Source organism: Lactuca sativa, chromosome 9 (genome assembly GCF_002870075.4).
Source record: "Lactuca sativa cultivar Salinas chromosome 9, Lsat_Salinas_v11, whole genome shotgun sequence".
Classification (NCBI taxonomy): Eukaryota; Viridiplantae; Streptophyta; class Magnoliopsida; order Asterales; family Asteraceae; genus Lactuca; species Lactuca sativa.
The window spans coordinates 86,641,744-86,656,312 of NC_056631.2; the positions used below are offsets into that span (position 1 = coordinate 86,641,744).

At 34.6% G+C, this 14,569-nt stretch overlaps 2 protein-coding genes across 3 annotated transcripts; one reads left to right on the plus strand and one right to left on the minus strand.

Annotated features, from left to right (window-relative positions):
• Positions 1–1,597: 1,597 nt before the first annotated feature.
• Positions 1,598–3,015, plus strand: LOC111896802 (putative F-box/FBD/LRR-repeat protein At4g13965). Of its 2 annotated transcripts, none has more exons than XM_023892791.2 (2): positions 1,598–1,778; positions 2,207–3,015. In XM_023892791.2, the coding sequence occupies exons 1-2, from the start codon at positions 1,755–1,757 to the stop codon at positions 2,753–2,755; spliced, it is 573 nt and encodes a 190-aa protein (XP_023748559.1). In that variant the 5' UTR covers positions 1,598–1,754; the 3' UTR covers positions 2,756–3,015. The 2 variants fall into 2 exon arrangements, with proteins under 2 accessions (XP_023748559.1, XP_023748558.1); XM_023892790.2 differs by having other exon boundaries at positions 1,598–1,747.
• Positions 3,016–11,750: 8,735 nt separating this feature from the next.
• On the minus strand, positions 11,751–13,690 carry LOC111896833 (putative F-box/LRR-repeat protein At3g18150). The gene is made up of 2 exons (XM_042898306.1): positions 13,451–13,690; positions 11,751–12,810 (listed from the first exon to the last, which is right to left on the minus strand). The coding sequence occupies exons 1-2, from the start codon at positions 13,451–13,453 to the stop codon at positions 11,935–11,937; spliced, it is 879 nt and encodes a 292-aa protein (XP_042754240.1). The 5' UTR covers positions 13,454–13,690; the 3' UTR covers positions 11,751–11,934.
• Between the last annotated feature and the right edge of the window lie 879 nt (positions 13,691–14,569).

Sequence of the window (14,569 nt, forward strand, 5' to 3'; positions counted from 1 at the left end):
TATCAGAAGGAGTGTGGATGGGGTTTCGTGACTCATCAGTAGTAGGATAGGGGCGGGGCCTAAGAGAAACAAATCTATACGTGGAGCAGGGCTCGAAGCCAGGCGGGGCCTGTTGTAGCGGGCGGGGCACGAGGTAGTGGGCGAGTCCCAGTATTTGTAGTATGTGGCTATGTGTATGGTATGTGGTGGGTCGGGGAACTCACTAAGCTTCGTGCTTACGGTTTTCAGTTTTGGTTTCAGGTACTTCCGGTAACGGAGGGAAGAACTCGGGGTGATCGCATGGCACACACACCATCGCTTAGTTAGCCTGGAATGTTTTACTCTGATAAAATAAAATAATGTTTTAGACATGATACTCTGATGTGATATGTTTTGAATGCATGATTGACATTTGTGGTTTATTTATGAAATTAAAAACGAAATTTTTAGTCATGATTTTTGGGTCGTTACAAATGAGTCCCACATCAAGAAAGAGTCAGGGTTGAGTTAGTTATTTCCAGGTTTTTTTATTTTTTTTATTTTTTATTTTTATTTTTATTTTTATTTTTAGCTTACCTATTAGGCTAACATTAGGTCCATGACAACTAGTATTTCCTAATTTCTAATTATCTATTTGCTTATTTAATTGGATGTAATCTGTCAGTAGAGTTTATGAATGAAATCGAGAAAATTTTCCAACTTTCTTGTTTTTTTTATTTTTATTTTGGAGAATTGTCATCTCGCATTTATCAGAGACTCCGTTCAATAATGAAAGGGGTTGATGTGATGTACTTTTTAAACATGCTACAGTTAATTCTTTCCGATTGATAGGCAATAAGAGTAGGAAGTTTAACCAGTTACATTAGTTCTCCTTGTAATGATCTCCATCCTTTATAATCATGGGTACTAGCTTCTTGTTGGCAATGACGAGTAAATATAGTGTCAAGGTAGGTCACTTGAATCACATAAAAAAATTGTTACAGTAATATATACAATATATTTTTGGCCTCCCAAAAATTTTATGACTGACATACCTTAATTTCTTTTGTAAATAATAATAATAATAATAATAATAATAATAATAATAATAATAATAATAAAATAATAGACTTTTAAATCCCATCCTTTATATATAAAAAATATTTAGTGATAGTTTGTATATTGAAAATATTTTCTTAGTAGCCTAAATACTTAATTACCTAATAGAATTTCTAAGTGATAGTTTAGTGTTATATTTTGAAAAAATCAATGATCATTTTTCTAGTGATACAATTTAGTGTCATATATTGAAAAAAATGTTTTGGATAGTATTAATAATGATACAATTATGAAAATATTTAAAGATATTAGACATCCTCTTTGTACAATTCTAAGATTTTTTTTTGTAAGACCCGACCTATTTATAGGACTCGACACACTACTATACTTTTTTGGCTATTTTTATTTATACATACCGGTTTAATTTAAATAGTAAACGATAAAAGATAAAAGATAATTTAATCGGTTAAAAAACTATAAACCCAAAAATAGAAAAGAAATCTACCCGTACATAATAAACTTGATTCGCTATGAAAATATACTTTTTGAAACATATCCGTGGACCAGGATGTAACAAAATTTAGGGCCAAAAGGCCAAGCAAAGGGAATTCTAGAATCTACTCTCTACCTCTTGCTTGTGCTGCGCTGTCGTCATTTTCTTCTTCGTCTAAGCTCCACAATGAGGCAAAGGGCAGATCGAGTGAAGGCGCTTTCTTCATTTAACTATTTTGTATGTGATGGATACTTATGAATTGTTTGCGGTTAGTGATTTATCAATTCAGTTTTCCACTGTGTGTAATTCGATTCCTTTCGAATCTAATGTAATTGAAGTTCGTTGTGACAATCAGATGTAGATTAACCCCCTAAATTTTATTTCCATATGCTATCATCTATCGTTAATGAGTATATATAGTAGTTCTAGGGATTAGCCGATTGCAATTTGCAAGCTGCATATTTGAATTTCTTAATTTTGCTGCTAAAATAGCAAATGTGACGATTTCAGCTGTTAAATATCAATCTGATATGTTTTGATAATGCGTAAAAGGATAAAGTTTGCAGACAATCATTTATCTTTAATGAACATACTCTTCACCTAGGGTATCATTGAAAGCTGTAACCTTGTTCCGTTTTACATATATATAAATAATTTTGATTTTTTTACATTATTAATGACATGCATTATGTGAAGGTGGGTCGTCGAGGATTAAAGTCAAAAGATTTCATCAACCAACTGCCGGAGGAGGTTCTTCTTTTGATACTGTCACTTTTGTCACTCAAGGATGCTGTGGTCACTGGCAGTCTCTCCAAAAGATGGAAATTCTTGTGGTGCAAGTTACACAAATTGGAATTCGATGCTGGTGAAACATTAAATGATATCGTTACAGATCGGAAGCTTCTTCGTGAAGCACGGTTTAAGTTTTTCAAACAGGTCAACGATGTAATCGAAAGTTACAACCAACCTGTAATTCAACACATCCGGATTTGTTTTGATTTGTTTGCAGGTAACGCAGAAGTTATTGATAAGTGGCTCCAATTCGCAGCAGACAAGTTAGTTGAAATGCTTGAATTGGATTTTATGAAGCACGGTGTTAAGATCCATGATTCTTTTTTTAATTATGATTTCCCATTCCGGTTATCAGATAGAAACATATATAGAGCACCTTTTCGAATTGCCATCATCAGCTGTTGCAGTTGTGGAGCTAATTTCTCTGAAAAAGCTCGTCTTGAAGAGCGTTAACGTCAGTAATGCAATCTTAGAAAGAAACATTATAACCATAAAACAAAGAGCTCTAAAAAATAACTACCAGGTCTAGCATTCAACAGTCTTTGAGGTTGTATGCAAGCAGCATTTCTCACTTAGGTTACTTGACGCGAAGTGGTTGAGAGTCTATATATTCTAGTACTTTGGATGCCTTATTTACCTTTTTAAGAAGTGTTAGTTTATTGATCCACGGTATGTAATAAACATTGTAACGGTTAAATTACCATTAAATTAACGATTTGTTCATTGTTTAATTGTTGTACTTTCTATCATATTTGGTATTTTATTAAAACTTATGTTTTTGTTGATCCTACGGTGCCGTTCACATTCCTTATTCTTTATGAGATTACAAAACTAGATATATATGGTGTGTGAGATTTTCCAAATCGCATGATTCTTTAAATATGATATGAAAGATATCTTTGTAGGGATATTGTTAACAAATCGGATGATAGTTTTGCTTTTTATGAATTATAACAATAATCATGCATGTAATCAAATTACGGTAGTTGCTGTTTAAACTTCAAACCACTATTATGTTGATAAAAGAAGTATTGTTCTTCATAGGAGGAATCGTGAACTTAATGTCATCATGTCATTCAATTTTGCAGCTGATCATATGGATATCACCGATCAAAAGGAGAAGGGATGTAAGGCATGGTGTGACATGTCCCCATGAATACCTGAAGCTACTTGAGATTCAGGGATACTATGGTCGAGGGAGTGATCCGGAACTTGTGGCTTACTTCATAGACAATGTTGTGGTGCTGAAAAATTTTTGATTGATCCTCGGTGCCAGTCTCAAAAGGGAACTTCAACATCAATGAGGTTCTCCAACATGAATGAAAACGCTGCTCGATGTTCTGCCAAGAGGCAGCTCCAATCAATAACGCCACCAGGTGTTAAATTGGTGATTCTTTAAGTGTTGTTGGTGATGTATATTTTAATTGTGATAAACCACCATGGGTGTAAGATCATGTCCTCCCTTTTCAAGAGAGCTACTTTGGTGGTACATCCGTGGATGGTGTAAACATGGCTAATGGCCGAATGTTTGACTTCGGTCATCTAAGAAAGCCTTATAGTTTTTATACAAATATGAACTACAGTAGGATCATGTTCATTATTGTTAATTCATTTAGTTACCAAATCATTTTATTATCACAAACAAAAAATTGATGTGAAATAGAAAAAGCTATTTGTTACTATGCTAAAATGTTTCACAATTCTTGACAGCATACCAGATAAATGTAAGTTACACTTTGCATAGTCACTACTCATGTGATCTTTATCGGTCGAGATGTAACCTTTAATTTTCTGTTATAAGATATATTTGGAACTGATCTTTCTTTAGAGTATGAAACTCACAAAAATTATGTTGATTAAAGTGAAGTGATATTAACTACTTTAATTACATTGAGCAACAAACATATTATTTGTTTATTAGTTTATCAAGTTATGCAATATTTTTATTATGGTCAGTTTTGACAAGTTTTTGTAGTGACTTTCGCCGGTTTGAAAAATATTCAATTTAAAATTGCTCGTATTGAATTTTGTTTTAAACTATCATTCAATCGTACTTAATTTTAGCAACATCATTTTCTTGGTAACCGACTTCGTGTGTGAGATTAGGTCAATTCTTGAAAACTTCATTGACATAGTTAAAGTTTCAAGCAAATTGTGGATATAGAATTATTTTCTTGTTAGACATGATAATCACTGAGTCAGTCGTCTGTCCTAGGTACCATTGTCATGTAAAAAACATTTTTTTTTCCTTTGATATAGCAATTAGAACCGAAACTATCACAATCATCAATTTTTTACCATTTACTTTATTTAACACTTTTCAAGGTATTTTGTAATAGTTAATGGGAAATAGATGAGCGAGTGTCCGTATAGGGAATGTCTGAAGGCGATGATGGAGGAATAATTAGTTCGGTTTGGTGGTGAAACTGAGAGGTGTCAGATTAATCATCAATAAAGGTATAAGGAGGCGATTTAGTTCGAGTAACGAAAGGGAAAGAAAATGTGTTTTCATCAGATGTAACATGATAAGATATGATAATCTTGTGAGAGGATAAATCAACGTAACGATACCCATGATGATGACATGGGTAGCCAAAAAAGTTGCATGCTATGGAGCGGGGTGAGAGCAGCTGTAGATCCATAAAGAAAAGTCAGGGGTTGCACAAATTTTATAGGGATTTCACTGCTAGAAAAACTCATTTCTAAAGCCAGTTTTCATCAAAAAATCATCAATAAACCGATGAATTTTTACTAAATTCACAATTATTAGACTTTATGATGGATTGCCTTAACAATTCATGAAGGATTTGTGATGAATTTCCAAAGAATTTATGACGGATTTTAATGAATTTTCACTAAATTTGTATTTTACGGGAAGAATATAAGGTGTATCTCGTGCTACCCCATGTAACATAGTAAATCCACACCTAGGTAAGAGTTTATAGGGTATTGGATGTAAGGGAAACACAGACATCCAAAAACACATATGTTAGTGTAGTTTGGGGTGTTGCTTTATTATGCAGAAGTGAGATGTTTTTTATATTGAGGTGGACGGTTATATATTGAGAAATTGGATAGCCATGTGACGGGTTTACACCCTATATGTAGGTGGCATGTGAGCATAAAAGACGAGGGTACATATGATATTGTTTATTGTACGAAACATTTATTTCGATGTACCATTGTAAGTAAGGTGTGAGAACATGAGAATCGAAATTGAATACTTTTGTGAAAAAGTATTCATTGTTTGCTGCTTTATAACTACTACAAACTGGCAAATAGAATCCCCTAATAGAGTACAGTCACACAAGAATCTGTATTGAATTACAGATAGAGTACAAGTCATATACTAAAAACCCTATTGTTTTATTTATGTTTTCATTGGCAAAGTCAAATAGGATATTATCATTCCCTATCTATCAGACATCATTTACATACATAAAATATGGTTATCTCAAAAGAATACGTACACAATTAGACTTATTTTAAAGAAACATTGATAAAGCAATTTTCGATAATTAATGTCTTTATATTACCAAAAAGTAAATATATAGAGAAATAGAAAGATAATGAGAAGTTGGGCAACAATACAAAGTGTTAAAAGACAATTACATTTTCAATTCTAACAAAGCAACCACATAGCTTGAAAACAAATACATAACTAAAAAACGTGTCACCAAGGCTATATTGAAATCTAATATAGACTTAGGTTTGGTTTAGTAATTTTAATAGGTAGTTAATTCTAGAAGTTGTTAGTTATAGTTATGTAACTGTCAATTAAAGGGTTTTGATGGTGATCAATCAACAAAGAGTATTGATGGTTCAGAAAGTTACAGCAGTTCTGAAGGGTTGTGTTGCTTCAGACTCTCAACTGATATTTGTTGTATATATATATGTGTGAATGTAATATGTAAATGGTGTTCTTGATTTTTATAATATTATATTACTTTTATGTTCATGAACCCATCTTCTCCTTCTTTGTATGCACGTGCGTGCAAAAATCATTTTTGTATGTTTATTGTTTTCTGCGTTGTTTCTCTAACAAAGTGGTATTAGAGCGCCGGAGGATCTTACGTCCTTATGACCTGTAGCATCCAAGATTCAAGATTTGAAGGTGTTGCAGAAAACATAGAAAGACTAGAGAGAGAGAGAGAGAGAGAGAGAAGAAAAATAAGATGAAAGGTGGAGAACTGCGTATGTGATCGCATATACCTCTCTATCTTTTGATGATCTTTCGTTTGAATGATGTTGCATAGATTGATGTGTGGTATATAGGTCCAAATGAAAAGATCTTGGTATGAATATGTGTGGAAGAAAGGGGAATAGAGAAGATAAAGTCTAAACCCCTACAAGTTGATGTTTGTTTTAAAATGTTGTTTGTGTGTGTGTCGATCCTGATGAAAAGATTCTGGATCAAGATTGATGATTGAAGATAACAAGAAGATTAAAGTCTCCCTTGGAGTCATACAATTCTAGATTACGGGGAAATGTTGAAATGTAATCTAGACTTTGGGTTAGTTTGGTAACTTTAATAGGTAGTTAATTCTGGAAGTTGTTAGTTATAGTTATGTAATTGTCAAATAAAGAGTTGCGATGGTGATCAATCAACAACGAGTCATGATGGTTCAGAATGTTACAATGGTTCTGAAGGGTTGTGTTGGTTCAGTATCTAAACTGATTTTTGATCTATATATATATATATATATATATATATATATATATATATATATATATATGTGTGTGTGTGTGTGTGTATGTGTGTGTGAGTGAATGTAATATGTAAATGTTCGTCTTGAGTTTTATAATAAAATATTACTGATATATTCAAGAACCCATCTTCTCCTTCATATGTATGTGAGTGCAAAAATCATTTTTGCATCTTGATTGTTTTCTGGGTTGTGTCTCCAACAGGTTAAGAGTGAAGGGTAAATGCTTTAATAGTACCAATTTACAGCAGCAAAACTTGATGCAATAATCTGATATAGCCAGACTTATGTACCCTTGGAGGAGAATTGGCTTGAGTGTTGGGAACCTTGAAATCTCAACCAAACTTATAAAGAAAGTAACTAACTTCATTTAATTAGCAACAAAATTTTAAATTTGAGTAGAACACCTTAAATTGAAAACATCTTTTGAATATAAGAGAGAATTACAAAAGTATTATTGACGATGTACACCATTTTTATGAAGACTCAAACACAATAGGTATCGGTACTATACAACATACCTAATTGAAACTATAACACCAATATGAATTACAACAACTACTCTAGTGTTTTTCATAAATAATAATTCGTAGGAACACCAAAGATGATGACCTATGTTTGCACCCCCTAAATTGGTATTTTTTTTAACAAATACCCAATGGTAGCATGGAACCATCGTATCTCATCATAATTCTGCTAATTGTCTTGAGCTTTCATACACAAAATATCTATGTATTTTGATCAAGTAATCATAGTTGTAAAACCCCATCTTTCAAGTAACTTCAAATTCATCCCTTGGGTTTTGATTATGTTATTATTGGTCCTTGGATTGGTAAGATGTGGCCATGGGAAGCCCTAGTGGCAAAATAGTGATTATGGAAACATTAGTAGTATACAGGGCGTACACATATGTACGTTTGGCGTACGTGTGTCCTGGTGAAACCTTAACTTTTAGGGTTTATGGAATATTTAAGCACCATTATGGGTCATTTTGACTCACTCTTTCAGCCCCAAGTTCTTTAGCAGTTTTGAGAGAACCCTAACCCCATGAGTAAGCATCTTGAGCTTATAATGTGATTTTGTGTTCCAAAATGAGAAGATAATGCACAAAAGGAGTCAAGGAAGGAAGCAAACTTGTAGGTCTGGGATTATCATCTTCTTGGGAAGCTACAGAGTGTATAAGGCTTCTATCTTTATTCTTGGATTGTTTTGATCTTGTTTTGGTTGCTTTCCGATATTCTTCTAGTCCTAAAAGTCCCAATATTGTGCATGCTATGTTATGGACGTATTAGGCTGTCCTTTCAGACCCTAGGATGGGTCCTAAGGCATAAAAATGAGGTCCCTTGAGCTAGTTTTGTCCCTTGTTCCTTATAGGAGGTCTTAATGGATTAATACCATGTGTTAAGCCCTTTTTGGACATCCAAAGTATTGAAGTTTGAGACTTTATGATTTGGGGGTACTTTTAAGTCATAGATCTGAAGTGTGATCTTAGGTGCTTAATCTCTTAAGCACTTATAAGGATTTTAAGACATGTGAGGGTATGCCCCACGTAAGTTAATGTAAGCCCTGTGTACCTGGTAATCCACGTCCTCGTATGCGGTCAATGTGAGGCTCGCGTACGTTATCTGGTGGGTTTTTGCTTTTGGGCTTTATGCTATGGGCCACCTTTTGGGTTTTGATTCTTGGGCCCTAATGAGCTATCTGAGTAGTGTGTTTTGGACTAATTGGAGCATTGGACCTTAGGATAAGGCCCAATAAGGAGTTGGGCCCAATTTTGAAAATTGGGCTAATTATGGGCCTCGAGGTAATTTAGGCCTTTTGGATCAAGAATTGAGCTTGGGTCTTGGCCCAATTAGGGAATTGGTGAAATGGAAATTTACCCTATGTATGGATTATTGGTCAAGGATGGTAATCAAATTGTGAAATGGATGTTTGTTTTGTTGTATTAGTTTGGGGTTATCGTGAGCTACCAGTTGGAGGTTTTTAGTATGATTCGGAATTGCGAGGTGTGTCTTCCTCATGGTACTTTCGGGTCGAAGGCACCAGGGCCAACCCATTGGTTTGATATCCTGTTATTTGCTGATATCCAGAATATGGAATAGATATGCATGAGTATGCTAGTTCTTGATATATTACTCTGGTAGATCTGTGGGACTATCTATGATTCTGTCTGCATGATTATCAGCGCATGTGGTTATTTGTCAGCATATTGTGTTGCATTGAGGTTGTATTCCTCGTGATGTAGCCAACAAACCTTGGGGCATTTTACATATGAGCTGAGGGTCGGGGAGAGCATGCCGAACTCATATTGAGGGCTCAATAGCATTCCAGATACGAGCTGAGGACCCAATGGGTATACCAGACTCGTAGTGAGGGTTGAGGGTATTAGAGCAATCCAGATATGAGCTGAGAGCCTGGTCGGGCAAGCCAGACTCACACTGAGGACTCAATAGCATTCCAGATACGAGCTGAGGACCCGGTTGGTATGCCAAACTCGGACTGAGGGCTGCACATTGACATTTCAGTTCGACGACCGATCAGTATAGGGAGCAAGACACACATAAGTTGTGGGCCCCGAGGGAAAGCCAGAATTATGTTGTGGGCTTAGGAGCAAGCCAGATGTGAGTTGTGTTCTCGATAGGCAAGCCAGACTTATACTGTGGGCTCAGGGGTAATCCAGGCTTTTAGCCGTGGACCCATTGCATGCTGTTACGTTATATATGTGATCGTGTGTGATTAGTATTTTGGGGGAACTCACTAAACATCATGCTTACAGTTTTGGTTTATGGCTTCAAGTACTTTTAGTGGATCATGTCAAGGTGAAGGCGTGACCGTACACATCCTCGTGTTTTTTGGCTTATGATTTCTAAGAAATTCTGATAACGTAAGTGTTTTGAAAACTATGAAGAAAGCGCTTCTTATTTTAAATAATGTTTTGGGAACAATGGTTTTGTAAACACTTCTTCTGAAAAAGGGTTGTTTTGAAAAGTTTAAGTTTTATGAAATTTTATGGATGTTACAATAGCAGCCTCAAATTTCTTGAAATTTCTAATTTGAATCCCATAATAGTTCTACCATTTGTCTTGAGCTTTTCAAAAACATAAAAACAAAAAGTAAAGATGAAATTTGGAGGTCGGCACCAATTTTGCAATGAAAATTGATAAAAAGAGAGGACTGAAGAAAAAAAAAACTAAACATATTTTCAAGAATATACTGATTTTGCCCTCGTATCGTTATGGAACCCTAAAAAACCATGCATATTTTAACCTCCATTTTACCATTAGAAAATATAATTAAAAATAATCAATTGAGTGGTTAGATTATATATAATGAAAACTAGGCACACAAGAAGAAATATATGACATCATAAAGTTTTTGAACCTGGCTGTGTGTATATGTGTGTTTTTGGGAAGCAATTTTTACTAGTTTAAGATAATAATGAGAATATATGATATCATTATTTTGTGAGTTAATTATGTATTCCACTATATGATAACCTATTAACATGGACATAGTTTATAGGATGCAATTCGAATGAAATAAATAACAACCAAATCATGTAAGTTTGCCATAAGACATAGTTGTTTATTTTAGTCAAAAAAAAAATTGAAGGCTTATTAAGAAAAGATTAGCAAACATTCCACTTTACTCTAAAGAGTTTGTGTTTATTAGGCATATTTAGGGAGTTAAAAGGGAAATGTATACCAACGGGCTAGTAGCCCAGCGGTGCGGTATCAGGTGGTGCCCTCCCTCTTTGAGGTCGAGGGTTCATGTCCCGTCGTGGACATAGGTGGAATAGGTGTTGTTAGCTTAGATGTAGATTAGATTTGCAGGTCCAAAAAAAAAAAAAAAAAAAAAAAAAAAAAAAAAAAAAAAAAAGGGAAATGTATAGTTCATCCCAATAAAACATTTATTATTAAACAAAAGGAAGATGATATGCCAGCTTGTTCTTAATTAAAACCCTATGGTAGTTTATCTGAATTTCACATACATAAACAACAAACACTGCTTGCGAGTTCAAAGGCAAGTCAGAGAATCACCAATTTAACTCCCTCAGGCGTTACTGATTTGAGCTGGCTCTGGGCGTAAGATCGAGCAGTTTCCTCAATCTTCAAATTCTTCTTCAACTTCATTAAAGGTGTATTTCCAATCCGACCTTGGCAGCGAGGATCAATCACGATTTGCTTCAGTGCAACAGCGTTTTCTATTATATGAGCGACTAGTTCAAAGTCACTCATCCGTCCATAATACCCCATGAGTTCAAGTAGACATAGGTTGTTATAGGGACGAGTAGGAGTAGAAAAATGCCTTGCTTTCCTCTTCCTCCAGATGGGTGACCCCCAAAGTAGCTGCAAAAGGAAGGATAGCTTAATGACATTTTTGTATCGTATTGCACAATCTTTGACAAAGCTGTAGACGTCTAATTTGCAGCATTGACAAGAGAATCATATGGAATGCTTAACTTCCTAGTCACATACGATATAAGAAACCTAAGTGAAGGGCTCAATGGCATCATAAGAAAACGACTCCAAAAGATCTAGATAACTGTCCACATCTATGCTTCTTTCTTACCATTTGCGCATTTGATGATGGTTTTCTAATATAAGGGAAAGATATTTGGACAAGAAAATGATGAATGTCTTTCCTTGTTTATCCTAAACAAGTTTTAGCATGGATCCATTAACTCAATAATTGGACATAGTATAAATACCTGAATCGTGAAGTTCTCCAAAGATGGACATGCATTCGCTATATAAGTGAAACGTAGCAAGCAGTTATCATTATATGCTCCAATTGTGAGTCTCAATTTCTTCACATTTGGTAGTTCAGGAATGGAATTAAGCATCACACGTTCCTGTAAAAACAAGACAATGCTCTCATAATATTTCCATAAAAGGTTAGAAACACACCAGAGATGATACATAGTTACATACTAACCATCTGTAATATGTTGAGGGAAAGAACTTGGATGTATGAAACACAAGATGCGATCTGGCTGAATATATTATTTTGTAACCCTTCAGCTCCTTGGCAAATATCAAGTTCTTTCATTTTTGGAAGATGACCTAGACGTAAATCTATTGCTGGACCCTTGTAGGTGAATGATACAAGGTCAAACTCATATAAATAAATCGATCGTATATTAGAACAACCTTTTATTTCAAAATGTTTTAGTTTAAGAGCTTCTCCACCAACTAAAACATGTGCCATGAATCCTGAGTCATGGGTACATAGTGTTTCAAGATGTGGAGAAGTTGTTAGTAGATTCCGCAGGATGGCTTCTCTCACATTAACACCCTTCAAAACGAGTTTTTTCAAGTAATGTAGCTCCAAAAATATTCTTGAATTTTCCGTCAAAAAATGTAATGGAAAGTCATAGCAATTAGCAGGCATACGAAACTTGACGTGGTTCATCAAATCCAGTTCAAGTGTCTGAACTTTCTTGTTCATCGCAAACTGAAGCCAATAATCAATAGCACTATTATTTCCACAATCCAAGTTGAAACAAATCCGGAATTCTTGAACAAGAGGACCTTTGTGTTTTTTAATGACATTATTCACCTTTTTGATGTACATTGATCGCACTGTATCATGCAGCACTGGATTCATCATTATCTTTTCTAACCGTTCATCACCATCGATGCTGAGATGGATTAAGTTGCACCATACGGATATCCATCTCTTTGACAGAATTCCAGTGGCAATAGCATCCTTTAAGGGCATTAGAGACAATATCATCAATAGAATTTCATCCGGCATGTTGCTTATGAAATCCTTTGACCTTGAAACTCGTCCACGCACCTACACCAAATGCAGGTGATCAGTAAGCAAAACAATAAAAAATTCTCACATTCACCAAATGCTAGTGATAGAATTTGCGTTGTGTAATTTACACAATTAAATCTTTCAAACTATGGAACAATAATACTCACTATATCGATATATCATCTTGCAGATAATCATAACTAATTGTACAAAACAACATTTCGAATTGCAAAATTCATTCCTTAAATAGCATGACTGCAAGACAAAAACTGAAGTGAACCAAAGGCATCGGTTTCATACCAACAGTCATGCATACTAGTTAAAATGTCGCACATAGAAAACAAATCTTTGGGGATAATCCAAGTCCGATTTTGAAAATCAACTTCAGTTACCTAAAAATGTGAAATGAAATTATGGAAACAACGGCCTACACTAAGAAAGACAATCCCTATTTCAGTAACAGCAAACAACATGTAACATGAATCATCGGATATGAAAAATAACTTTATGTGGATAATCCACTTCCGATTTTGACAATTAACACCAATTACCATAAAATTCGAGATGAAGTTAATTAAATAATGACCGATACTACAAACTCAATCGCTAAATTACAACAAGGACACAATTAACAAGTAACAGAAAATATATCGTGCACAATTAATGAAAAAATCACCATGTTTTGAGCAGTGACAGACAGCAGCAAAGGCAAGAGCTTGAGATTAGTGTTGCCGAAGCTTCTTATGCGGAACTTTCTAGGTGTGGGTTTTATAGTAAAGTTGGGGTCGTTTTCAAAAAAGATTTTTATTAGCTCTCAGCCACCGCTTCCAACTTCCTATATATACTTTGTATAAATAGCAAGTTAGGGCGAGGAACCGAGCACAGACATTAAAAATGGAAGGCCAAAATAATTAAATCAAACAATAAAAAAAAAATCATCGGGGATCTTAAGAATCTTTTTTTTTGTTAATATATTTTTAAATATGAATATATCTTTTTAAAATATCTAAATATATATTTGTGTAACTTAAATTTTTAAATATTATATTTATTTTTATTAAGCTTCTAAAATATTATATTTGTCTAGTTTATTTTTCTAAGGGTAAATTACACAAATCATCCCTCGTGCATATGCCAGAAAGCATGTTTAGTCCCTATTTTCAAAAATTAACTCGGACCGTACCTCGTATCGTTAAAAGGTACATGTTTCGTCCCTCGCATACATAAAATGACTATCTTGCCATTTTCTTTTTCTTTTTCATTTATTTTCATTTGTTTATAATTTATCTACTTTCTTTTAATTATAACTTTTAGAAAATAAAATTTCCCTTTATCCCCTCTGATCATTAACCACCTCCTACCACCGGTCACTTCCGACCACCAGCCACCTTCGGCCACCTATCACCTCAGGCCATAAGCCAACTCTGGCAAACACGACCATTCATCTCCAACAAAAACTAGAATTAAACCCTAAAATCAAACCCAAATCCATACACTTGATCTACAAATAAGTTAAACGAAGAAGGGAGATGAGAGGATATGAGGAAGATTGTGGTCGGACGCAAAATCTTCAACCCCTTATCCTACCACTACCATGATCTACAAACCAGTTAAACAAAAAATCCCCACCCGTCTTTACGCTACTTCCTTTCTTCCCGATTCTCATCTACTTCGCAGAACTTCATCACTAAACCAAATCACCATCGCCGCCTTATACCACTTGCTACCATCTTCGTTCACCCTTAAATCACCTCTATTGTTGTTTAAAATGTCACCAGTGCACCTGACTTATTCC